At 51.9% G+C, this 26,330-nt stretch overlaps 1 protein-coding gene and 1 long non-coding RNA gene across 3 annotated transcripts in view; one reads left to right on the top strand and one right to left on the bottom strand.

Moving 5' to 3' along the window:
• The window catches only part of Itpk1 (inositol-tetrakisphosphate 1-kinase), a 140,475-nt gene that overhangs the window by 19,111 nt on the left and 95,034 nt on the right, over positions 1-26,330 (top strand). The window contains 1 exon segment of the mRNA XM_028888303.2: positions 12,100-12,124. Coding sequence (XP_028744136.1) covers positions 12,100-12,124 — 25 coding nt within the window.
• On the bottom strand, positions 20,203-26,101 carry LOC119089010. 2 transcript variants are annotated; one of them, XR_005092787.1, is made up of 4 exons: positions 25,686-26,101; positions 24,335-24,513; positions 23,222-23,323; positions 20,203-20,716 (listed from the first exon to the last, which is right to left on the bottom strand). It is a non-coding gene; the product is annotated as an uncharacterized LOC119089010 (long non-coding RNA). The 2 variants fall into 2 exon arrangements; XR_005092786.1 differs by lacking the exon at positions 20,203-20,716 and having other exon boundaries at positions 23,012-23,323.

Raw genomic sequence — 26,330 nt, 5'->3', positions numbered from 1 at the left:
AAGTAAGGCTTTTCAGAGGAGTTGAGTGACCTCCGTTGGACCCTAACTCCCACCCCACCCCATGTGGGGAAGGTGGGCTGGCAGGAGTATCCTGGAACAAGGAAAACTCGAGTCTGCCTGGAGCTTGGCTTCTGGGGCAAGTGTTGGAGTGAGCCCGTTACACCGTGTCTCATCGCCATGGTTGTGGTCATTGTGGATCTGGGGCTTTGTCCCGAGGAGAACGCTGTGGGCCTGGAAAGCCTGTTGCCAATGGAGGACAGTTGAGGAGACAGCAAGGCTGGGGATGTGAGCCACTACTGTGGCTCAGGCAGTGAGGTCTAGCTGTTGAGGTGGCTGCTGAGATGGACCGAGGTTACTAGGAGTACTCCAGCAGTCAGGGTATGGTCCAGGCAGGACCCCTTCAGTACTAGAAGTTCAAGAGCGCTACAGAGTGTCCCCACACCTCCTACAGAGTGTCCCCACACCTCACATCCACAGGCTCAGACCTGTGGTCTGACAATCTAGGCTTCAGAAGAGGCCTAAGTGCCCTGACTGGGAGGATTGGCCTGACACTGAGGTCTGTGTGCACTGGTCGCTTGACTTTGCCTAAGAGCTGTGAGCTGAGAAGCCCAGAGTAGCATTTTCCTAGCCTTCAGAACCCAACCAGGACCAAATGTGACGACGGCATCATGGATTTGGATTTGGCCAGATCTAGGCTGCATCCATGCTGCTTGCCTGAGCTAATGGCTGCTTAGCCTTCCTGGACTTTATCTTCTGCTGTTGTGGACGCAGAGTGGGAGAGGCTGATGGCCCTGAGTGGTTTTCCTTGTGTGTCAGTCCTCATTATTCAGCCTGCATCAGCGTCCTGAGCTATCTACTGCTAGCATACCCATTTTCGGGTAGAGAGACTGAGGCATTAAGCACAACCTGACTGTAGGAGGCAGGTAGTCGGTGAGGCTGGCTTTTTTACTGTTTGGCTGCTGGTAGCATTTAAGCCTGTGAGGAAGGGAATGGGAAGAAGAAGGAAGATTGCCAGGTGCCTTGTAGAGAAGGCCTTGAGCTGGATGTGTGCATCTCCCCAAGCTGGTGCTTTCCCTGGGCCACTGGAAGCACTGCTGTGGGTGCCGCCTGGCCTGGCGCCTTCCTCGGCTCCATTCTTTCTGCCTGCAGGGCGGGGCTTGGGCTGCTGGTAAAACATTTGTTGGGCCGACGTTGTAATCACTCTGCAAGGACACTTGCAATTATATCTGCATTTGGGAAGCTAATTTTCAAGAGCATTTTTTCTCCTTCCTAATTATGTGCAATCAGCCAACCAGTGCTCTTGGGATCCACTATCCCTCAGCCGAGAGGCACCTGCTTCTTTCTTCCTGCCTTCCCTTCCAGCTCCGGGCTGCCAGGACACCGCAGTGAGCCCTTTTCGGCAGAGACAGAGATGAGAGACAGAAGTAGGAGAACGGGGCAGGACTCTGGCATGGCTCCAGGTTGGAGGCTGGTGTCTGTCTTCACCAGGAGAGGAGGCAGGTTGGTGGAGCATGCAGTTGGCGGCAGGTGACTTTGCAGTTTGGACACTGAGCAGCAAGTGACAGCAAGCCCAGTTCAAATGAGCTTAAGGCAGAATGCGAATTCCTGGATTCACGTAGTCTAGCCATAAAAGGACTGGCCCCCAAGGCCTCAGATCGTTACTTCTGTCCTTCCCTACTGTTTCCCAGCCACTGGGGATCTTTTCTCACGACCAGACTCTGCTACCACCAGCTCTTTCCTTCCTCAGAACCTGGTGGGCTCTCTCTTTCTCCCTCCACCTCCAGGCCCTCCTAGTTTGGGAAGCTGGTGCAGCCCCGCTCCAGGCTTTCAACGGTCCTGCCCTGTGCTCATTTCAGGGCTTGCATGTGTACCCTCCTTGAGGTCAGGAACCACTCCTGCTGGTTTCACTGTTCTGTGCCACTGGTGAAACTGCCTGGCACCTAGTCAGTCTTCAGAAGCACGTAAAACGTGAATGGATCAATAAAACAATCTTTTAGTAGAAGGCGGCTGAAGGGAAAGCCTACAGTCATCCGGACGACTTTAGTTTGAGAAACTGAAACTAACCGACCTGTTGTGAATTGGCCTCACGAGCTGCATTCTGACATCCTGGGGCCCTTCTTGCACACCCGTTGGCTTCCCGAGTGGATTACAAGTCACAGCTGACCGTTACATGGTCCTAGATGGAAGCGTTAGGTCCAGAGCAGGCCTCTGGCTGACGGCCCCAGCAGGCTTCGAGGCTCCACGGTAGCCCCACTCCCGCATCCGCTGAGGGGTCCTTCTAGGGAGAGGATTTAGCAGTCGATTATAGAAAAGGGGTGTGTCTGGCATTGGGGTAGAATATAGGCAGGTGGTCAGTGTGTGTGGGAACCAGCCTGTGGGTCGGGCACAGCAGACAGGGTGGGGACCGTGGGTGGGGAGATGACATCTGTTAGGGGCCTCAGTGCCAGGTGGTAAGAGAAGCTGCATGAAGGCATGACGGGGCAGGATGGTGAGGTGAGTCATGCTTCTGAAGTAGAAGGTCACTGTCAGGAGAGTGGACACGTGGGGCAGCAGGGAGACCGTCTGGAGACCTGTCTGCTGGCCCACAGTACCCAGGTCTGGGCCTTTTGCATATGTTGCTCCCGACGCCTGGCAGGCATTTCTCGCTCTCCTTTCTTCTCTCCCAGTTGGAGTAAGATATTACTGTTTTCGTCGTTTCTTCTGCACAGGGCCCTGGCTCTCGGCACTGGTGTGTTGGCTGCTGTGACCCCCGTGTGGGGCTCCGAGGGATTATTGCAGATGTTTGGGGCCTGTTGCCATGACTCCCGGCTGCAGAGCCGGGCAGGGCATGAGCACTGAGAAGGAAGGGGGTGGGGTGGGGGGGCTTGTGCCTGCCTGCTGGGAGCTAGTCCTGGAGCATGACTGTGGGCAGGGGGTCCTCTGAGGCCTTCCCGCCCATGCCGCAGTCCTGCGATGCCCCTGATTTTCCTCTCACTAGCAGATGCAGAAGCCTTTGGAGGTCGGATGGTATTCTCTACGTGTTTATTCTGTCATCTTTCCTGTGCATCAGTCTTGTCTCCTGACTACTGTAGGCATCTAGAGCCTGCTTGAATTCCTCTCTGCACGGGACACTCACCTCTTACCGGGCAGTCTTTTGCTCTGAGAGCTAACCACCTCTTTTGTGGCTTAATAGGCATCTGCTTTCTCGTCCCTTTTGTTTCTGAGAAGGTTCCTTTTGCTTGAAAAGTCAGCTAGGGGACCCAGGTTTATCCTAATTCTGGACCTTGGATGCTGCAGGGCATGTCCAGGCTACAGTATTACCGGATGTTTGAGACCAGTCACACCTTAGGGAGTGTCTTCTGGGCCCTTGACTTTTAGTCAGGGCTGTTCCTCAGGTGTGGAGGATTCTGCCCCTTGGGGATCAAGACTCCAAGAGAGGATTTTAGCCAGGCTTGGGACAGGGGTGGGCTGAGGGACCAGAGGCAGCTCTGTTCAGAACACTTCCTCTCCCAAATATCCCAGAGGTCTCCCTAGTAGATCTGAGCCCCATACAGACCACAGTACATGGTTGTGGGTTAAGGAAGCTGAGAGACAGTCCTGAATTTAGACCATGGCTTTGCTCTCAGCCTTGGGCAAGAGTGTTAGTGACTCTAAACTTGTCACCCGGGTGTGTGTCAGGGAGGCAGGGAGCCTACAGGAGTTAAGCTTGAGGAATAGTTCAGTGTGTGAGCAATGCCTGGCACTCATAGGCACCTCCAGCTTCACCTCCTCCCCATCCTTTCTCACATCTGGCTTCGGGGAGCAGACTGAATGGGAACGAGACAGCCCAGGTACTGCAGCTGTTGGCCTGTTTGTTTGAGTCATGCCCAGGCCTTCAGAATCCTCCGTAAACTGGAGGGTCTTAGGCATCAGATCAAGTGGCTTCTTTTTGAGTTAAGGTGCTCAGTGCATTTTGGATGGGGACTGGGGCCAGGTCACTACACTCCCAGGCCTACAAATGGGGAACCTGACTGGCCCCTGCAGAGCCCTGGTATGTCTGGGTGCTGGCCCAGTTTTAGGTTCCAACTGGCTCCACATTCAGAGAATCTGTTACTGCTCACAGCGCTTGGCAGAGTCCAGGGTGGGACCTGCCTGAAAGCCAGGAATTGGGTGTGGCTGGCCTGGGCATCTTCTCTTGACCTCAATATGAACCTGGGGTCAGGATTGTCAACCTTCTCCCCAATTTCCAGCCAAGGTCTGAGGCCTGGGTTCTTAGGTCTCCAGGGTCCGTGACCCCCACCCCTTCGCAGGCCTGCTGTTCTCATCGGGACCCCTGGTCATGCTTGCTCACTGACCCTGTGGGTACTAGGTGAATCTGAGTGCCAGTTTCCTCTACCTTTGGCCATCTAGGCTCCCTTTGAATGCCCGGGCAGGTTTTCCTCGCTCTCTCCCCCCTGGACACTTCAAGGGAGTGTCTGGGTGTCCTAGGGTGGCAAAGCTGCTGAGTGAAGCCTGGGTGCTGTAGCTGACAGAACAGGTTGCCTAGCAGAGATGGCCAGGTCCTCGTGTTCAGAGGGCACAGTGTCATCCCAGGGACGATCCGCGGTGGGGAAATTGCCCTGGATTAGTTGGGTGGACCCAGGGCGGTCACCAAGGTCCTGGTAAGAGGAAGAAGGAGTGCCCGGGAGAGGAGACGAGGCAGTACAAGTGGAGGACCGTCAGTGGTGTGGCTGGGAGCCAGAGGGACAGTTTCCAGAACTGGAGAGGACAGGCTGGGGTGGAATCCTCCCATCCTGGGAAGACAGAGGGCTGACCCGCACCATGGAAGGTTCTGTGTGGCTTGTAGTTATCTGCTGTGATGTTTCATTTGTTACGGAGGCCATAGACTATGGATACAGTATTCACATTGCCTGTCTCAGGCTCTGGGAGGAGACTGCAGCCTCAGAAAAGCAGTTTTGGGTCAAGGTCAGAGCTCTCAGTGGCCAGGTGGGTGTCAGAGCTAGGGTTCTTGGCTCTCTACCCTACTGCAGACCAGTGCTCCTTGGGACTTGCCATTCCGAGGTGCCTGAGGTTTGGACAGTATTTAGACAATTCTCTGAGATGGGGATGGGGAACCCTCAAGCACCTCCTGCTGGTAAGGATAGTGAGGCTGTTGGCTCAGCTTGGGATCCTGTGGCACACACACCAGCTCATCATTTGTATGCCCCCACCACCTTTCGTGTGGCTATTAGCATCCTTTGGCAGGGCCTGTGGCTTAGGGGTTCCTTTGAGCCAGGGTTCCACAGAGAAACCCAGCACGTGATGGTGACAAGTCCCAATGCCTGTGGCTTCAGGATCCCCTTTGGTGGTCCTGGGACTAGGGGCCAGGCTGAGGGGTGTGTTGGTTGCTCAGGGGACAGTTTGATTACAGGTGGGTAGGCTTTCTGCGTGTCAGTGCCTTGCATACGTGCAGGACTGCTACTGTAACAGGAAGTGTACCTTGAAGGTAGGTGTTAGCAAAGCGTGGACTGTGGAGGGCGGAATTCTCCCTCCCCGAGTCCCTGCTGGCAGCTTATCTTGCTCTCCAGGCCAAGATTGTTGCATCCTCGGGACTCAGCGCTGCATGGGAGCAGGCTGCATTATGAGTTTCAGTAAGGTCGACTGGTAGCCAGATTGGAGGAGGCATATGGGTATCTCTCCTTAGAGTTCATCTCTCCCAGTTGAGAGTCCAAAGGCTTTCAAATGGAGATTCTTTTACTCTGGAGAGTGGAGGTGTATCAGAGCTTTGAAGAGTTCGACTTGATGCCTCTGTGGCTGGATTGGCCACGGTGTGGATCATGCTGTAGGACATGTCCTGGAGGGCTTTGTGTCTCACCCCAGCCCCGTTCTGACTCTCTTCTGGAAACCAAAGGGTGGGTTGCACGGGCACTGGAGCCCCAGATGCCTGCTTTTCCTGGAAGGGCAGCAGGGGTGATTCACTTGCTCTGCTCACTTCTGGGGCCCCACCAACTTGTTCAAGGTCCAAGGGATTGATGAGTCAGGTTGCTTCATCTGTACTGAGAGAGACCCCCACACCTGGGCCTGCCTGCCTCCCTTGGGTGGGGCACCTAGTATGGTCAGGGTCTTCAGGATGCTGACTCTCCAAGTAAGGGAAGGAACCCCCCCTTACCCCCCCCATCTCATAAATAAAAAAAGACATATGGCAGCTCTCAGTTTATCTGGTTCCTCTCTGGTGCTGTCCAAACAATTCATATGTTTGTACTGGCTTTAAAATTCTGTTCATATGTTGTCTTTATATCGGGCCATTTCAGTTCCTGGCACTGTTAATAGGAGGAAAATCCAAATCACAGAGCAGTCGGCAAGGAAACCAGGATTCCAGGGAGGGAACAGGCAGGCAGGTGGCTTCAGGCTGAGCCTGGTACTGTAAGTCTGGGAAGTGGGTACAAGTGCAGCGTTGAACCTGCTGGGCATGGGCGGCCAAAAGTAAGACCAGCCTCTGGATCCCGGGCCTCACTGCCCGGGTAGTGTTGGCTGGTACTGTGGCTAAAGATCAGCTCTGAAAGGGCCCTTGGTATAGGTGATGTGAGAGCTGGTTTTATGGGTGAGCTGCTGTTTGTCACGTGAAGACAGGCATTTGTGCAGAGGACACAGCTGTGAGAGGCCAGATGTGGGCCAGGCTTAGGTGACTTAGAGAAGAGGTCTCTCTGGGGAGGGGGCGAGAGAAGGATCTGATGTGACCGGCTGCCCAGCTCCTTGTAGGCTGCATTTTCATGCCCCCCCCCCCCAGGAGCTGTATTAACATGTGGGGGCATGGAGATAGATAGGGCGAACCCTGCTTCTGGAAGGGCAGTTGTCAGTCAGGGCAGGCTAGGCCAGGCTACAGGGACAGATGTTCAGGAGGGCAGGAACGTCAAAGGCCTAGCTCAAGCTCATAGAGTCCACCCACTGGATATGCCTACCCTTCAGTGCCGTGTTCCCTCTGGGGTGGCTCAGTGCTATGTCCCTTAAGCCACGGTGGTCACTTTAGACATTGTGGTCACTTTAGACCGGATAATTCTGTCCTGTACATTACAGAGCCCCCGTCCTCCAGATGCCTGTGGCTCCACCCCAATTGGCAGCATCCTCTGCTCTCATAGATGGGGTTCCGGGATGCAGCATCTCTCCAGCTGAGGCTGGTCTCAGACTCACAGTCCTCCTGCCTCAGCCTTCCAAACGCTGGGTGAGGGTCCGCCTCTTCCCACCCTTCTCATGTCCACGGGTCAGGAGGACTAGTTGGAGGGTCTGGGAGTCACAGCCAAATGCTGCTTCCTGAAGTACATGTCATTTCAGTTTATGTTGCATTAGCCAAGGCAAGTGCCGTGGCCATGGCTGACCTAGGTGGGGATGAGGGATGGGCCGTAGGGACACTTAGGAAGAGGACTGCTGCTATGGATGGCCACCCTCCTGAACCTAGAGCTGTTCCTCTCCAAAGGAGGGGCCATCCTTCCTCTCTGCAAGCCCTTAATTCCGTCAGGGTGCACTCTCCCTGGAGTTCTGGGGAAGGGTCGTCCCTTCACTGCTGTTCGGCTGGAAGACAAGATTATGAATTTCAGTAGACCTCTGCCCCAAACTTACTAGTGCCAACTTTACCAAGAACACGAAAATTGCCCCTAGGTACAGGCTTTTAATAACATTTAAGTTATTAAGCTTTTAACTCTTACTGTTACTTTTCCGGTATTGTTGAAAGTAATGGATTTGCCCATGGTAGAAAACACCGAAAATGAGGAAATGCCTCCAGGTTCTCCACTGCTGTCCCCAGCCCTGTAGCCCTAGCCTGGGCCTTTCTGACTTGCCTTCCAAGGACCCGGATGTTGACACTGACCTACAGTCTCAGTTCTGAGTGTCTAACGTGACCATCCTGTGGCCCCTCCATGGGGGGGGGTCACTTCAGTTTGTCTCTTGGAAGGACTTGGGAGGCTGCCTGATGTTCCATCTACCCGTTGTCAAGGACACAGTGAAGGAGAAGTCCGCCTCCTCTCCAGCCCCTCCTCCCAGCTGCCCTTGACCTTGACCTGAAGCCTTGCTGAGGTCATTGTCTTGTGGTACTTGGGGTTCATTCTGTGTGCACAAGTACCCATTCTCCTTCCGAACATTGTTCTCAACTGAGTTGTGTAGGGCACACCGGGTTCTGCCCCTCAGGGCTCCCCTGTGGCCTTGGAGTTGTTCGTCCTGGGCGTACACCAAGCTTCTTCCCGCCTGGCTCTTTGGGCTGCTTTGGGCTGTTTCTTCAGTGGCATGCGGCTTGTCAGGGCTGCTGCTTTTCTCCCTGCAAGCAGTTTGCTCTGATCTCCTTCTGCGCTCACAGACAGTTTGGCAGCCGGCCTCCCGGAGCCCACTCGTGCATTCGTGCGTCTGGGTGCGCCTGGGTGATGAGGTGGGACAGTCGCTTGACAGCCAGCTCCGTCTTCTCTCCCTCCCCTGCCTTTATGTTTCTCTCTTCCCCCTCTCTTTGGACTCATGAGTTCCTTTCTCAACGTTCTGGTTGCAGCAGGATTTCAGGAGTCTACACTTTGGGACTCCCTGATGAAGATGAGTTGAGCCTGACAGGTTACTTCATTTTCCTGTGAGGGGGAAGTAGTAGATGTGGTTTCTACGAGACACACCCCCCCACACACCTCTTCCCTGGGCCATGGAGGTCTTAGAGGCTCAAGATCTGTTGCCCAGAGGATGAAGGTTTTTCTTGTCTTTCTGAGGGTCATGTCTAGCGTCAGCCTGGGAATCTTCCCTGAGGAATATCCTCCTCCTCCTTCAAGTAATGGGGTAACTCAGGCCCTGTCCTTGTAGGGCTGCATGTTGCCAGTGAGCAGTGAAGGGCATGTGGAGTGTGTGTGTGTGTGTGTGTGTGTGTGTGTGCCATGCTGAGAGGGGACTCTCTGGCAGACCCTATCTGTCCTCCCTCTTCCTAGAGCTCTGAGCTGGATGAGCCGCTAGGGTTCCTGGGGGGAGGTCGGCCCTTTGTAAGCTTTCAGTCAGCCAAACTTTCTCAGTTGCTTTCTTATTGTATGTATCCCTAATGTGATTAAATAGCTACCAATCCACAGAAATAGCTTAGTGATCATAGGAATTTATTGGGGGGTTAACTCATGATACAGGGAACTCACAATACAGGAAATAGGGATCCCAGAAAGATGAGGCACAGTCCAGCGCTATTCTCTGGAGATCTGCACCAGCATCCAAGAGGTAGTGAAGAGAAGAGAGTGCACATCTGTATGTACGTACCTACATGCATCCCGGGTCTTAAGGTTCCCCGTCCGGGCAGCGCCCAAGGGGGCAGGTACGTAGCAGCTACCTGCTGCCTCACTAGGGGCGGTGCTTCAGGGTATGGCACAGACAACCACCCACTACATCTCCTATCTGTTTTCAAGGACTGGGGTGAGGTAAAGTGAGGGCTGATTAGAAGTGACTGTAGGTGGCTTAGCAGCTGAGAGCCACATGTTGAGATCATCTGGATAGGAGCAGGTTTCCCCAGGGGAAACTGAGACCATAGGGAGACTAAGGCCATGGTGAAACTGGCCCTACCAGGTGTTGGTGATATGTGCCTATGTCACCTGCCTTTCCCGTGTTTTGTTGATGTTAAAGAGCCCACCCTTGAGCAGCTCTAGGCTGTGTGACCCGGGCCAGGTTCCCTCACTTAAGACAGCAGGTATAGCTTTCTTCCCTCTGCAGTTGGGCTGGAGTGATCGCAATGAGACAGGAGCAGGTGATCCAGGTTCTCACATTGCTGAGCCTCCTCATGATGCTGACTGGCCCCTTTTCCTGGGCATGGATGGCCTGAGGCCTTGCTGCCATGGGTCTGGCCTGTGCCTTGTGTGGTTGTGGGAGCAGGTGGTGGGTATTGTCTGTCATTCCTTCAGCAAGTGCAGGAAGACGGAATGACCTGAGAATCCCCAGTGGTATCAACCATGGAGTTCTCTCATTGGGTTCTTTGGGGCCAGGCTCTGTTGGAGCATAGGGTTGAAGGGAAGGCTAGCCACATGGTTCTTCCAGTTGACCCAGCTGGTTATAGTGGTCCTCAGCCCTGCCGCCTGCTTGGGTCCTCTTTCGGCCCTCACAAAGCATTTGCTAAGCAGCTGGCGAACATGTAATAAGTGAGGACGGTGGACCTCAGCTGAGGGAGATCCTGCCCGCTTCCTGAGGCTGTGGCATTTATTGTACCCTCTGAATGCTGTGCCAGGGCTGGGAGCTAAGTTGCTTTTCCATATTTATAGCTCTACTGGACAGCAGCCCTTTATGGGCAGCTCTTGGCTGGTGGGCACCAGAACTAGGCCAGGGGCACAGTTTTTAATTTTACTCAGTCCCTGTTTCCAGGAGCCTAGGTGAGTAAACTGCAGGCTGCTAGCCTTGCCTGGACCCCAGCCTTCTCTGAGCCCTTTTCTTGGTAAAATAAACACGTGGGCCATTTCAGTCCCTGCAAGTCTTGGTTTTTACCATTTCTCTCTGAGTGACAGTGGTTCATACTCAGGGACTAAGGGCTGGGAGAATGGGAACCCAGGTTCATGGGCGTATTGTATGAGTGGGTGGGGGAGGACTCACCTGAGCTGAGTCCTGAGGGTTGGGGATGGCGAGTGCACACCCTGGAAAGGGATGAGACAGCCCTGTGCACTGGACCTCATGGAGATGGGTCCTAGCTGGGGCTTGCAGTAAAAAATGTGAAGCAGGTTGATGAATGAAGGTGGGTAGCCAGCAGGGAGCCTTAGTGTGGTGTGCTCTGGAAAGACGTACACATAACCCGTATGCTTAAATGGGGTGAGTGAGACAAGTGTGATGGATAGTTGGCTGTGGGACTGTGTGGGAAGGTGGTGGAGAAAGATGGAGTATACAAAGCCCAGGCTAATTCCACTGTGAGAGAAAACATATTTGTCTTCCTGAGTCTGGCTTATTTCATTTAGCACAGTGCTTTTTAGTTCCATCCATTTCCCTGCAAATGCCATAGTCTCTTTCCTCTTTACAGCAGGATAAAGTTCCATTGTATATGTATTTCTTCACGCATTCATCTACTGACAGAGCTGCAGACCGGCCCCACAGCCTGCCCTGTGTGTGAACACGGGCGTGCAGGACGCCTCTGGTGTACTGACAGAATTGAGGAGTTGGTGAGGGGAGGAAGAGGTCTAAAGGAAGGGGGAGGGGAGCTAGTGAGGGTAGTCGAATATGTGTGACATGGAAACAGGAAGAGGGATATTTGAGGGGAGGAAGGTGACCAGCAAGGGGCGGCCATGAAGAGGGAACAAGAGCAAAATATGATGTATATGTATTAAAATGTTACAGTGAAACCTATTTCTTTGTATGTTAAGAATTAGTAATAAAATGTAAAAGCTATGTTGGTTACACAGAAAAATAGTTTGTGGTAGGTACGGTTGGTGCACGTCTTTAATCCCAGCACTTGGGAGGCAGAGACAAGTGGATCTCTGTGAGTTCGAGACCAGCCTGGTCTCCGTAGCAAGTTCTAGAGCTGCATAGTGAGTTCCTGTCTGAAAAACAAAACGAAAAACCAAAAGGAGAACAATCTTGGAGTTTTGTCAGGTAGCATAATCTCCTCCCCAAACCCAAATAACCGCACCCCCACCCCCTCCAAAAAAACCCAACAAGTTCAGGCTGAGAGGGATATAGGTCAGCTAGAGGCCACGGAATAATAGGAGGGGCCAGAAGTGGCTAGGTTTGGAGAAGTACAAGTGGAAAAAATGGATGGCTGGTGTGATAGGCTGTGGCAGACATGGGAACCAGACCGAGGTGCTCGGATCAAGGTGAAAGTTTTGGAGAATCTACCTGTGGTAGTTGAGGCAAGCGGGATTCTTGGGGCTGTCCAGGCCAGAGCTCTTACTGCTGAAGACCCAGCCTGGCCCAGGCTGGAGGGCTTGGGAGGGCGATAGTTGCTGTCAGTTCTACACGGCTCTAGCCAAGTTTCCCCGGGAATCAGCCATCTTTGCCAGGTTGTGAGGGGGCTCATAAACCTTGCCCTTGAAAGGAGGTCCCTCTAAGGCTGCTGGCTGGAGAGACATGGCCTGAGCATTGCTCATGCTGCTGCGCTCTCAAGCTGGTCCTGCTCTCAGCTGGCTGTAGTGGATGGTCTGGAGAGGACGCTGCCTCTCTGCTGGAGTAACACCATTTTCTTTGTTTTCTCCACAGGAAGCGCGGGATAGAGGTCGTGCAGGTGAGTACAGACCACTTCTTCACATTTCCATGTGGTGACCAAAGCACGAGCTTAATCTGTCTTTGTGAGAGTTTGGGTGGTTGGCCGCTTTTTATGGGTGCCTGGATGGTGACATCCCCCTGGAGATCTGTCCCCAGCGGGGTACAGACTCAGGCTGGTGGCTGCTAGTGTTTGGAGAGTTAGTGTGTGAGGAACAGGAAGGGCCAGGAGTCCTGGGGGTCGTGCCACTTGGATGGGTGTTAGGAAGGATGAAGGGACAGTAGTGACCGGCTGTGTGTCCTGTCATCTGTCCTCTGCTCAGTCTTGGGCTCACTGGCTGGAGAAGGAAGAAGGATGGATGGAGGGGAAAAGAGTGATAGGTGGAGGAAGGGAAAAGGAAGAATGGAAGGAGGGGGAAGGAAAAGAAAGTGTGGATAGAATGTGGAGGGGCAGAGAAGAAAGGATGGAGAGATGGCCCTGAAGTGGCTATCCAGATGCCAACAGCAGCCGTCTCAGGAAGGTCAGCAGGTTTGATCTGTCTGAGAGAGCCTGGCCATGGGATTACCTGTTGATATTCTGCTAAGAGACCGTGGCCCTTATAGTCATGTCTCTCCAGGGATGGTGAAGTGGTATTCACCTCCACGTAAACTCAGAAATAGAGACCCACAGTGAGGGACAGGTTGGACACGTGCACCAAAGCTGTGCCTGGTTTCCCGTGTCGCCTCCGCTGTCCCTGTCCAAGATGAACCCGACTGTCCGGGTACCAGGCTGTCCACCCTTCCATCTGCTTTGAAGGCTATATCTGCCTGCCCTGCAGAGGGTCACCCAGGATGGGGACCAGACCAAGGCTCATGGCATACAGCAAGTTTCTAGAAAGCCTGCTGAGGCATACCCAGAGCCCTTGTTTGTTCAGTTTCAGGAGGCTTCTGCTCAGCATTTGTAGGAAAGGGTTTCCCCATCCAGGCGGGCACGTACCTGGCAGGCCTGAGATCCTCTCCGTACCCTGGCTGTGGGTGGGACGCGAGCCTGGCGCCAGTGTTTAGAGTGTGCCAGGCAAAAGGGTTCTGACCGCTTTCGAGATGTGTCTGTTGTTCATTTGGATGATGACTTAGGGGGGAGGGAGTGGTGGCTGGGGACAGAGTGAAGCCCAACTGGGTACCTTCTACTCTGGCATCTAAAAATAAAGTCCACGGCGAAGCCTCTCCCTGCACCTCCTCTGGCGTCCAGGAGAGTCTTGAGAACTTTAAAATGTGAAGACACTGAGGGAGACTCTGCAGAAGCTGGAAGCCAAATACCTTGGCTGGGTTTTCCAAATCAGCTGGGCTTTCGGGCACCACATCTCAGTGTGAGGTAGGCAGAGTGCCAGTCACTGGGTTAGGTGTGAGTGAGTGAGAGGATTAGGGGGACCATGCCCCAGGCACCTCAGCATCCATCGCCTTTGTCAGGTCCCGGTTGTATGGGAGGAGGTATGTCTTTTGTAGAGACGAAGAAACTGAGGTTCCAGATGTTGTGGCCCTTGGAGAGGTCTGCTGCGTGGCAGTGGAGTGAGGGCTGAGGTTTGGGTTGGCCTCTTTGCTCTGTGGTCATCTCTCTGTGTTAATGCATGATGCATTTACAAGATACCCCCCACCCAGTGTTGCTGGCCTTTCGCTACTGTCTAAATGGATGCAGGACTTGGGTTCAGGACCTAAGCATGGGGAACCTGGGCAAGATCCTGCCTGTTTATCCAGGTCACGGAAGTAATTTCTCTTCCTGTTATCCGTTGGTAACTGCGGCAGCATCAGTGATGGACATTTATGGGGACTGTGGTGTACCCAGGAAGTGGCCGTTTATTCTCAAGGAACATTGGTGTGTAACCTTTCCCAGGCATGGGTGTGAGCGCGTGCTCTGCAGCAGTGAGAGCTAGCAGATTCCTTCTTTTGCCTCAGCCACCCCTGCCGGGCAGATGAGGAGCAAGGCGGCCTGGGCTCAGGTTCTGGCTGTGTGATGAGCCCACTAGTCTGTTCAGTGGGATAACTGGCAGACCTGTCCCAGGATCGTTGAGGATTGGTTCCGTCCAGGTGACGTGATTGGCACTGGGGCGGGCACACAGAGGTTGATGACCTGCAGAGCTTTACCTCAGTGTGGGACCACAGGACACAGCCCTCCATCATCAAGGGAGTCAGCTGGTCGTTATAACCCTAGGAGATAAAGACTGGAGGAGATCCATGGTGCTGGGAACAAAATTGAAAGAGGACCCGATGGAGCTGTCAACTGGCTAGCACATGGGTGATGAATTTAACCATTCATCTCCCCTCCCCTTGAGGTTTTTTGAGACAGGATTTCTCTCTGTAGCTTTGGAGCCTGTCCTAGAACTTGCTCTGTAGACCAGGCTGGCCTTGAACTCACAGAGATCCTCCTGCCTCTGCCTCCCAAGTGCTGGGATTAAAGGTGAGGCCACCACCACCCAGCCCTCCCCTTGAGTTTTCACACTTGTTTCTATAAACTGAAGACTGGAGATAGAATTAACTGTCTTACTCTAGCAGTCGGTAAGACACATCTGTGGATGCAGGAAATGACTTTTTAAAAAGTCCCATTCATCTCCTCAAGTTACGTTTCTAATAAAGCTTGTGCAGTTTTGAGTATATGTTAGTCATGTTGATCAATTTTATATTAATAACCGATAATGATTTAGTTCAGAAGGAACTTTTGATGTATGTGAGAGCTTTCTGACCATATAGAAAGCCTTTGAAGGAGGAACAGTTATGTACATAACTCAGTGGTATAGTGGAAAAATAAGGGAGAGACTTTCTGAAGTAAAATACCCTGACAGTTTAAACATCTCCAAGGAAGAGGACTGGAAATTAGTCTGAGAAGAAAAAAGTGTTTGGTTTCTAGCTGTCTGAGAAGGCCCTGATTATATAATCTGAAAATGGATGATGGTGGATCGCAGATCACCGGAGTATTTGGACCACATTGGATCCATTTAAAAGAGAAATAGTAACAGTTTTATTTTCTAATGTTAATATTTACATCATGTTGGATATGACATCCTCTGCAAGTATTTAAACTTACGGGACATTTCAGATATCGGCTTAAAAACGTGCCAATGGAGACAGTTTTAAACATTAATTTTGGGGTTTGTTTTGAAGGCCGTTTACATCTCGGAACCAGGTACTTCCTCAGAGAGGGATGGCGGCAGGCCATCAAGAGGCTCTGTGGGTCTTCCCACAGGGGACCGGGGAGTTCGCCTTGCCTGCCTGGCCTCCCCTGACCTGATTTCCTGTGAGTTGGGCCACTCTGCTCAGGTTAGCTCAGGAGGCTGCAAGCAACATGCCGGTGTGGGTCTCTCAGGAGGAGGAGAGGCCTGCTGTGTGTTTAGTGCTGAGGCACTGAGACCCAGGGGTTGAGGTACAAGGTGTGGGGTTGAGCAGTCATTGCTTTCTGTATGGCAGCCTGGACACCTGTGTGGGCCAGTCTGCAGTCGGCGGCCAGAGGCCCAGAGGGGCAGAGACATTGGAACCTTACCCCATCTGTGAGGTCAGGAAGGCTCCCAGGGGAGGAGTCTGGCTGTGGGGGTTAGTTTTATGCACCCAATAGGGCCTTCCTGAGAGGCATAGTCCAAGCCCACAGGCCCATCAGGACTTGCCACCTCTCTCCCCTCCCCCTCTCCTCCCTGAGTCTGAAAGCTTTGAACACAGCCAGATGGATGCTAAAATGGCCAAGTGTTAAATACGGAGCTGTGACCACCTTGGAGACAGCGTCTGGGGGCGGAGGGTTATTGGATTCAGGGGCTGGGCTTTGGGCTTCCCTGAGGGCTCATCAGAAGCCTGTGTTTCTCTAGTCTGGTCTGTGAATAAATTCAGGAGAGATGCTTTTCTTTGTAGGACTTCATTACTCCTTCCTCTAGTATCCCAAACCCAGTGGAGCAAGACCCAAGAAGACCCTGCCTGCCTGCAGCTGGCATGCTGGCAAAGCCCCTGCCTCAGCATAAGCCTGGCTTTCACCCCACTGGGGAGAAGGCAGGGTCTGTTAGCCTGGGCTATTCTTTTAAAATGCAAATGAGTAAGCCACAAGTGTGAAAAGTACAGTAGCCAATTATAGATTCCTCCTTCCAAATTCTTGGCAGATTCAGACATTATGAAACCTAGTCTTGGGGCAGCCACTGTTTTTCAGGCTGGCAAGTAAGTTTCCTCAGGTTCAAGAGGGAGCAGGGCTTCTACCCTAGCAGAGCCGTCACCCACTTGAGATGCAGTACTTAAAAAAAGATTTTTTTTTAAAGTGTGTATGGGTGTTTTGCCTGCATATATGTTTGTGCACCACATGCATGCAGGACCTGCAGAGGCCAGAAGAGGGCATTGGGCATCCTGGGACCAGAGTTACAGATGGTTGCGAGCCACCATGTAGGTGCCAGGAATTGAGCTGGGGTCTTCTGGAAGAGCAACCAGCCTACCCCAAAAGCTGGCAGACATCAAGCATCCGAGGAAAGGCAAGGCTGAGAAGCAGAAATTAGCAGGCTGTATACTTCTGAGAGGAGGCCATGTGCTCAGGACTGCAGTAGAACTTGGTGCTGAGCCTATGCAGTTCAGGGGTGGGGTGTAACATCGGTGATGACTGTTGGGAGTTGAGGGCAAGGCCTGTGGATGGGGCAGGCTTTCTGTTGTGGGTTAGGGTCTTCGAGGGAATGGAGCAAGAAGGAGGTAGGTGGCAATGGGGAGGCCCTGTAGAGGAGGCCATAACCTCTTGATGCAGAGTGAATGAGGCCTAAGTGTTATGGGAAGTTATTAGGTTGGCATCGTGGGACCTAGACTAGCCTGCATCCAGACTTGGAGGCTGGGAATGGTGTCTGTTGAGGATGATTGGTCTAGGGAGTTTGGGCTTTGGGTCCTGAGGGGGTTGGCAAGAGACCAGGCTGAAGCAAACAGGAGAGTTCAGACCACTGAGGGGCTGGGTGAACTTTGGTGGGGGCAGCGTCTGGGCACTGAAGGGGTTCTGATGGGAGAGAGGAGCACTGGGATTGAGGAGGGAGGAAGAGCTCCCTGGAGGGCACAGGGAGGGTGTCAGGAAAAAGCTGGTATGGAAGGCAGAAAGCCAGGCCTCTAGCAGGAAGCTGGGGTTATAGCCTGTCGAGGGGAGATGCAGGCTGGCTGTAGTTACCAAGTTACAGGGGCCAGAAGTAGTACTTGAGTGGATTTGGGAGTGAGAAAGGGTGAGGGGTCAGCCCCCAAGTGTTCCTTGTTCATTCTAGGTTCCAGGGTTCCAGGCACTGGAGGAAGGACAGCCAGGGAGGGGACGCTGCTGATGACAGAGAGGGGTGCTGAATTCAGGGGACAGAGTTCTCCGAATCAGCAAATGTTACTCGTGGAATGTTCTTGCTAGTTCCAGGTGTATTTTAGTAGCTTTCTTAAAGGTATAGATTGATCAGCCCTGTTAGGTTCCTCTGCCATTCCGCTCCCTCCGGTGTCCCCGGTGGCTGGCCTTGGTGCCCTTGCTAGACTGTTTCTAGGTGAAGGAGACACTGTTCCTTAGCTCTTCTCTTATCTCAGTGCTCTGGAGCTAATAAGCACCATGGACTTTAGCGGTCTGTTTGCTTAGGATGGGGAAGAGCCTGTGGCAATCTTCTGGTCACCCCCATTGTAAGTAGTGGCTTTCTGGGGACCACCTGACCACAGCTGACCCTCGGCAGATTAGTACCTCCAAGGATGACCACCACAGGCCTGGGAGGTTGGTTCTGCACAAGAAGATTCCATGTGGTCATCAGAGGCCCATGGTGGACAAAGGTCTGACTGCTCTGAGGGGTTCTAAGGCCCCCGGCCTGATTTTCTGCCAGTGTGTTTTCTGGTTGTGAGATTTCATTTTCTTCCTCTTTAAAAGGGGTCGATACTTGGCACCCCGACAAGTGCTGAAGGAATATGAGTCACTTTTCTTCACCCTTTGCTGTGAGCACGGTGGCCTGTGAGGGGCAAATGTGTCTTGGAAGAAGCTGGGCTGCCTCCTCACCAGAGGGAACTTTTGGATTTCTAATTATTAAGGATTTTAGCTTGTAAATTCTTTTTTTTTTCCGAAGACAAATTTTATGTGTTTTTTCAATTAAGGTACAGATTATTATTTTTTTTTCTACCTGAAGAAAATTATTCACTCTCAACCACTTATTTGAATATCTTGAATGACAAATTTATGATCATTATTGTGTGTGTGTGTGTGTGTGTGTGTGTGTGTGTGTGTGTGTGTGTTTTATAATAATGACACATGAGGTGGAAACGTTATATAAATTGGTGTCTGTTTATATCAGGGTTTTTTTTGTAGCCATAAAAAAAAAAATCTCATTTTGGAAGACCTTTAGTACCAGCACTGTGGAACAAGGAGCAGGCAGATCTCTGTGAGTTCAAGGCTAGCCCGGGCTACATAGTGAGACCCTGTCTCCAGAAACACAAAACAAAATAAAACAAAAATCCCATCTTGGAAGACAGTGTGAGAACATTCTAAAGATGGCTGCTGAGTGCTGTTAGCGTTTGCCAGGCAATTTCTTTCTACTTGGTTAGTTTGTGCGCGCGCCTATGTGTGTGTGTGTGTTGCTGAGGATGGATCAGTCCTAGCAAATGCCCTGCCACTGAATTATCCACTGTACAACCAACTTTATCTTGCCCCTGCTCTCCCAGGACGGGATGCGTATAGGTGCATGCAGTCCTGAGTGGCTAGCAGGCTTCAGCTCTGTCTAGCCATTCTGTTCTCCAGCTTCAGACTCACCAAGTCTACAGGAGAACTCCTTAGAACAGAAATACTCTGCTTTCATCATCCAGATGGCAGAAGATGGCCAGGGAAGCAGGTTCCCTGTGCGCGCCCTTGTGTATCCTCATTCCCAGGCATCTGGAACCCCAGGTCTTCCTGTGCTCTGTTGAGCTGAGCTGGGACTGGGCCTCCACAGGATCTACTTGCCTGGTCTACTGTCAAAACTTCCTGATGTTCTTGGATGGAGTGTGGCAAGCTAGTACTTCACATGAGACTAAAGAGAAGCAAAAAAGAAAACAGGAAGGGATGGAGAGGGCATTTGGAAGAGGCAGAAGCAGATATGTTTGGAAAGTGGCCTCCAGTTCTGGGGTGAAGTCACTACTCAGTGTGGTTCTTGAGATGCCACCCACCATTGCTGGTACTGTGGGAGACTTTGAGTGCCCCAGCCCAGTCTGAATCTGTTTGTGATCTGAGTGCATGCTGCAGCTGGAGACACTTGGTGCATGGCCTGTGAGGCCATGTGGGCCTGGGGCACCATCTTGGGGAGCATAGGAGCAGATCTGCAGCTGACGGAATGGTATGTTGATATGACAGCCATCACAGCTGCAGGCAGGAGACATGCATGGTCTTCTGCTTACCTCTGAAGAATGCAAAGCACCTTGTTTTTCTATTGAGTAGGAAGGCTGCATCTCCCTCCCCAGCCCGGCTGCTATTTCCCTGTGTGCCTTCAGAGCTGCTCAGGCATCCTCTTGATCATGACCCTTCCCTGCTTCTCCTGCAGACCCTACTCCTGCAGCTGGAGCTGCCCATTAACTGTCTTCCCAAGGCCGGAACTGGATAGTCCGTAAAGGCTGCTGGGTCCAGCCTATGAACTATGCTTGCAGGATGAGTGAAGAGAGGGTCAAGCCATTGTTTCCCACAGGCAGTGCCAGCTCTGGTTGGTCAGCAGCAGCTCTAGATTCTTCTTGCACTTTTGAGTCGCGTGTGCTCATTGCTGGAATCTTGGGAAGTAAACCCAGAGACAATCGTGAAAACATGCTGTTATGTCTGGGTGCTCAGGTTGGGACCTGTATTTGGGGGTAGGTGAACTGTCTCCGTTACCCATTGTCTATGTGTATGAGTGTCTGGAGCCTCAGTTCAAGGTTACTTCTGGCTGGCAGTGTTGCCATGGATGTCTGAACTTAGATCTTTGTAGGTTTAGATCCTAGCTCAGTGTTCACTTTGGATAGATTTTTAGAAGTGACCTTGCTGAGTTTGAGGCATTAAGACCCTGAGGTGTGACGGTGGCAAGGCTTGCTTGTGATCTGTTTGCATTCTGTGCACTCGTACTCACAGTGCCTACAGGCCGGTGTCTACCACGGTGTCCTTCATGCCTGGCTCTGTACTAGAAGCAGGGCATTAGGGAACCCAGGGAGGCACAAGGCAGTTTCCAAAGCCACGTCTAGGATGGTTTGAAGTCACCACCTCAGCATTACTACTTCTGGGTAATGACCTTGATTGAGCACATGTTTTGCGTTCTGGTATAAAGATTCATGTACATTTATTCATGTCCTCATATCCAATTCAGTTAGGTTTATAAGACTGTCATTTGTGTTTTAAATGAAGAAACACAAAAGGCAAGCCTAAGGTTGCTTGGGAGGAGGGGAGAGGGGAGGGAGAGGGAGGAGAGAAGTTGTTGAAGGCAGGCAGTAAGGTTCTAGAAGGCTTGTTTATTATCACTTTTAAAGCTTTCTATTATGGGAAAACCACACGACATTCCAAAGTTGGGAGAGCACAGCTTAGCGAGTCTCACATGCCTTCCCTGAAGCTTGCATGTGTCCACATATGGCCAGTATCACTTCAGGGAGACCTCGCTCCCACCAGGTTTTTATGATCGGTCTCCCGGTCCTGTCACATCACCTGTTTCTGAAAGATAGAGACAAAGACTTGCTCTTCACTCCCGGGAAGTCAGTTTGGAAAGGGTGGGCTGCCAGGTGGTGGGGCTGCATCTCATTCCTGCTGCGTCTGCCTCTGGGAGGTGGGTAGGATGATGCCCAGCAGTGGGTCTGGGCCTTTGGAGTGGTGGTCAGACACCTGTCTGCATCCACTAGGCCCTGAAGACTTGTTGGCCTTGATACCTCTTCAGGAGCGCCTGGGGTTGCGGAGAGAGGTGGCCACAGCAAGTGTGTGCACAGCCTCCATGTATTCTGGGATCTTTCCCCCAGGACTTAACTGGGATTAGCGACATGTGCCATGACACCAATGGATTCAGATTGTTATTTAAAAATTTTTCAGTGTATGACTTGGGGTTGTGTATGTATGTGTATGAATGTGATGTGGGTGTGTCAGGGAGGGCTTGTAGAAGTCAGAGCCCAGCTCTCAGGAGTTGATTCTCTCTTACTTTCTAGTGGGGTCATCAGGCCTGAGCATAAGCACCTCTACCCACTGAACCATCTCATTGGTGAATGAGTTATACTCATTAATTAATGAATTATACTACATTTACTGAGAGAGAGAAGGGGGGGGGAGAGAGAGAGAGAGAGAGAGAGAGAGAGAGAGAGAGAGAGAGAGAGAGGATGTATATGTAAAACAGGGTCTTAAGTAACTGAGGCTGGCCTTGAACTCTGATCCCCCAAAATGGAGATTGTAGGTACTTGGCTTTGTGTTTGCAAGTTTGTCCTTTTCCATACTAGTGTGGCCTGGCTCAGTTAGCACGATGTCCTCCACATTGTCACCTGACCCTCATATTCCACTGCTGGCTTTTGTGTTTTTCAAAGCCAGTGCTTTCCTGTGGTCCCTTTGTCCTGGGGCATTGTGGTCCCTTCCCTGCACTGGGCCCTTCTGCTGCATGGCTACTTAGGTGTCCCTTTTCAACAAGCCCCATGTTGTTACTGTTTGCCACTGTGCCAGGGTGTAGAGTGATGGACCCGTTCCTGGAAGGGGTCAGTGAAGCCCTTGTAGTTGGATCTTGCTCCAGGAAACCCAGCTCCAGCCCCAACCACATGTGTACCTTTAACGCACCCTATACAGAGTCCCAATGTCCCTGAGACATGGCCTGTTCTCCAGACATTCTGTTCCTGCAGCCGGCCACATCCCTCCTCTCTCCCATCTGGTGGACACACATTGTTCCATCAGCACCAAGCTCACAGTCACCAGCTCTTTAAAGTCTTCTTGGGCTCTCCCTTTCCAGGGACCTACCCTGACACCTAACCTTGCAGGCATCTGAGCTCATCTCAGGGTGTCATCAGGCTAGGGGCTTCCCTGCCTTTTTCTGTAAATTCTCTAGGGACATGGGTCTCATCTTGTTCTTCTGGGGGCTTTGGCTACCTAGTGTACACTCTAGCACGTAGAAGCATCTTACCAAGAAATCTTTGGAAATTAGCAGAAAAATAATTTAATATTGCAGAAATATGTGAACTGGAGACAGTTTCCGCTGTCTCATCCTCAAAGTAGTGGCGTCTCCTTCTCCTTTGGCTGTACTTTTACTAACTTACTCTTTTTTTCCCCCTTTCCTCTCTGGTTCTGTAACACCTATTTTATGCCTTTTAGTTCTTTCAAAATTGAGACATTCAGGTTTACCATGCTGGCTATGGGAAAGGTGCCTTTGATTGCTGGAGAGAGTGGTTATGTGTCTGTGTGCCATGGAAGATTCGTGGTCTATATTTGGTGGTATATGTAGCCTGGTGTTGGGCAAAGCTTGCTGTTGCTTTCCTAGGCACAGCTTGATGTATCATTTGGCATCATTTTCAAAGGTCCATCCTTTGGGAGACTGATTCCAGAAACGCCTGTGGGTACCAGAATCCATGAATGTTCAAGTCCCTTGTAAAGAGCATACAGTGTTTGCAGAAAGCCAATACACTCTAGCCATCACTGGCTATGTATCACATCTAGTACAGTGTAAACACTGTACTAGAAATAAGGAATAATAACAAACATTGTCTGTATGTGGTAAGCACGCTTGTAATATTTCTTTCAAATATTTTTGATCTGAAGTTGGTTGAGTCTTGGATGCAGAACCTGTCAAGTACAGAGAGCCAACTACATTCATGAACTGGAAATGGTTTTCTTTCTTCTTAAAAAAATTTTTTTTTAATGCGTGTGTTTGTTTGCCTGTATGTATGTACGTACACCTCATATGTGCAGTGCTTATGGAGGCCAGAAGAGGGCATTGAATCCCCTGGACCTGGAGTTGCAGATGGTTTGTGAAACACCATGTGGGTGCTGAGAGCTAAACCCAGGTCTCCTGCAAGAGCAGCCAGTGCTCTTAACCACTGAGCCATCTAGTCTCCCATGAAGTGCTATTTTCTCTATTCCCATCAAGTGCTAACTTGTGAGGTAAATTGCCATTTAACCGCTCTTGGAAAGGGACGGATGAGTTTTTGCAGTCTAGGGTGACAAGGTTTTCAGCATTCTGCATGTTTTACTTTTTACCTCCTCCTTCCAAGGAAACTCCAGTAAATAAGCCGGTGACAGGCAGCGACAGAACACCTCCGCCGTGGGAGCACATCAGGGCAATTCTGAGCCTCCTGGCAGCTAGTGCGTGTGGGAAAATGAGATTAGTCACCATGGTGAAAGTCCCCAGGAGGGAGAATGAAAACTCTGGAGAGGGCTGGGTGTAACGGCACATGCCTATAATCCCAGAAGTCAGGTGGTGGAAGCAGGGGGATTGTAAATTCCAGGCCAACCTGGATTGCCTAGGAAGAAAAACAAAGCAGAGCCACATACAACAGCCCACTCCAAAGCAAACAACAAACAGACAAAAAGATGACTGACTCTTTCTTCTGCACATTAAAGAACCATGGCAGTATTACAAAGAGGAAGTTTTAACCCGGGTGAGAAAAGGAGACCTATAATAGAGACAGGAGATGGTGGCCTGAACCCATCTTCTCTGGTTCCCTTGGGCAAGGCTGTTGCACATTAGGGTCAGGACTCTGCCTGGTCTCAGCCTCACTCCCCTGCTCTGTCTGGCCAGCTTCAATTCTCCAACATCCTGCACCCCTGAAGCTCTGCTAGGTGGCATTTGTATTCAGCTGTCAGTAGAGGACTAGAAATGCCAGTGACCCAAAGAAAACGGGATGCATTTGTCTCCCACGTTAAAGATGCTGGGTATAGACACCACAGAGCTATGGGAGCTCCAGAGTGCTGCACCAATCAATGTCTGTGACATTCCACCCTCTCTGCTGGCCTTGTGTGGCTTCCTGTTGTCGGAGCTGCAGTCACATTTGTTCTTTCTGAGCAGTGGAGGCAGTGTGGGGAAAGACCCCCACCCAGCACCCACCGGAGTCCGTTCTCACTTGGCGGTGGCCTTCTTAGAAGTAAGTCCCTTCTAATACTGCTTCTGACCATGCCTGGGTCAGAACTGAGCCACATCTGGTGTCAGTGGGCAGGGAGTGTGATGTTTTCACTGGGCACATTGTCACCTCAAACGACCTCAGGATTCTGTTACTGAGGAGGATGGGGAGGTGTGGAATTGGCTTTAGTTGGTGAGCCTCGTGAAGATGAAGCTCACTGGGCCTCTCACTTAAAACAGGACAAGTTACTCACCTCCCCGACGTTCCATCTCCTCGTCTGTAGAATGGGAATATTGATTGATGCAGTCTCATAGGTTTCTAAGCATTGAGATATAATGCAAGGTAAGTGGACACAGAGCTTGCACGGTGGTTTGTCTTGGAAGCAGGGGTCCAGTACCGTTTACAAGTGCCAATATGGTTGTCATTAGTGACCTGTGGAAAATGCAAGTGTGAAGGGGGAGTGTGTGTGAGCCAGGGTACAGGGTTCTCTCTGTATGATGTGTTCCCACAACGGGAGAGTCAGACACACCAGTCATGTATACGCCTATCTGGTTTGTTCAGAGTGGGGATGACCGGGGATGATTCTCCATGGTGGCCCGGCTTGTGGTCCCTCTGCTCCTGTTTGGCAGCTCAGCTCTTGCCTATGTCTAGGGGTGGATGCTGTGTGCTCTGCAGCACCCTTTGAGATCAGAATGGCTTTTGCCCTGGGGTGCATTAATGGGCAGAGGCTGATTCAGTTCTCGTTCAGCAATGATGGGGAGCAGAGATACGGATGCTGGCTCTAGCTTCACAAACATCACTTTCCTCAAACCTAGCACGCCATTTATGGTTCTCTGGGGAGGTCCCAGGGAGCCCCAGGCACAACAGTTGCTGGCTTTTCCAAAAGGTTTGCAAATCTGGAGCTATAGCTTGGCTCTGCCTCTCTCTCTTCCCATTTTGTCCAGCCGCTGACTCGAGACTCCCCCGGGAAGCAGAGTGGCCCTTCCTCCTCCACGGATCTCGGAAGCTGTGTACAAGCAGCAGACAGGGGAAGCCTTTGCGGACCCAGACGCTCTGGGAGCTTGAGCCCCTGCCCCCAGCCTGCTCCCAGCATCACTGTCTACATCTCACTCCTCTTGAATTTTGTAGAATGGCTATAAAGCACGCCCTATAAGGAGATGCCGGCTTGCTGGGGCCCAGCCAGCAGCCATGTCCCAGAAACTTGGTGTTGTGGGGCTGAGTCACACTCCAGAAGCCGCTCCGGAGGCTCTGCTGATCTAGTGGAAATGAGGTGCAGGCCCTGGACTGGGAACTTTGTTCAGGTCGCGAAGGGACATCTGGAAGGAGGAGACAGCACTGGAGTCTGGGAGCTAGGACATACCTGTGGAGGAATCCCGGAATGCCTTTGTCACTGGGCTGTGCCTCCATGAACTAGCCCGGTAGCTATCTGTGCCTTCCCTGGCTGGCTGCTTTTGTTAGTGCCCACTTTCAGGCCAGACTCAGGCTGCCCATGTGGAGCCAGCCTTGCTTGCCCTGTGCTGCCCAGTGAGTTAGCAGCAGAGCTGGGTTTGGGTCCCAGAGGAAGGTGCTCCTCTGCATCTCATGGGCCACTGGCTAGGACTCACCCTTAGTTCCAGCTGTGCCCTTTGGTAGCTGTGCAGTTCTGGGCAAGTGGACACAGCCAGATGGTGGTGGGCTGGAACCCGAGATGAGGCGAGGACAGAGGGGAGGAGCTTGTACATCTCAGCCCCACTGCCAGGAGGTGGCTCAGGAGGGCGTGCAGGGCTGTGCTGGGCAAGGACTTCAAGAGCAGCTCATCTTCTTCCAATCTGACTCTGGTTTCGCGAAGCCCACGCTTGGCTAACTGAGAATTTGACTTTGGCTCGTCTCCCGTCTCAGGTGGGAGAGGGGTGTGGATTCCTGGTGGGGAGGAAGTCCTTGGTTTGCCACCTTCTCCCATCATTCCCAGTGTTTGACAAGATCAATAGGAGCCAGGTTGGGCAAGGATGCCTCTGATGAGCTGAAAGTTCAGGAACAGGGCAGAAACAGCCTGGCGTGGGGGAGGGTGGTGGGTGGGGCACCCAGTGACTAAGCTTAAGAGACTAGTGACCAGCCGGGCAGTGGTAGCACATGCCTTTAATCCCAGCTCTCGAGAGGCAGAGCCAGGAGGATCTCTGTGAGTTTGAGGCCAGCCTGGTCTACAGAGTGAGATCCAGGACAGGCACCAAAACTACACAGAGAAACCCTATCTCGAAAAACCAATCAATCAA

Source organism: Peromyscus leucopus, chromosome 14 (genome assembly GCF_004664715.2).
Source record: "Peromyscus leucopus breed LL Stock chromosome 14, UCI_PerLeu_2.1, whole genome shotgun sequence".
In the NCBI taxonomy this organism is placed as follows: domain Eukaryota; kingdom Metazoa; phylum Chordata; class Mammalia; order Rodentia; family Cricetidae; genus Peromyscus; species Peromyscus leucopus.
Note: the sequence above shows the minus strand (reverse complement) of the source record. Positions and strands in the feature narration are given on the sequence as shown.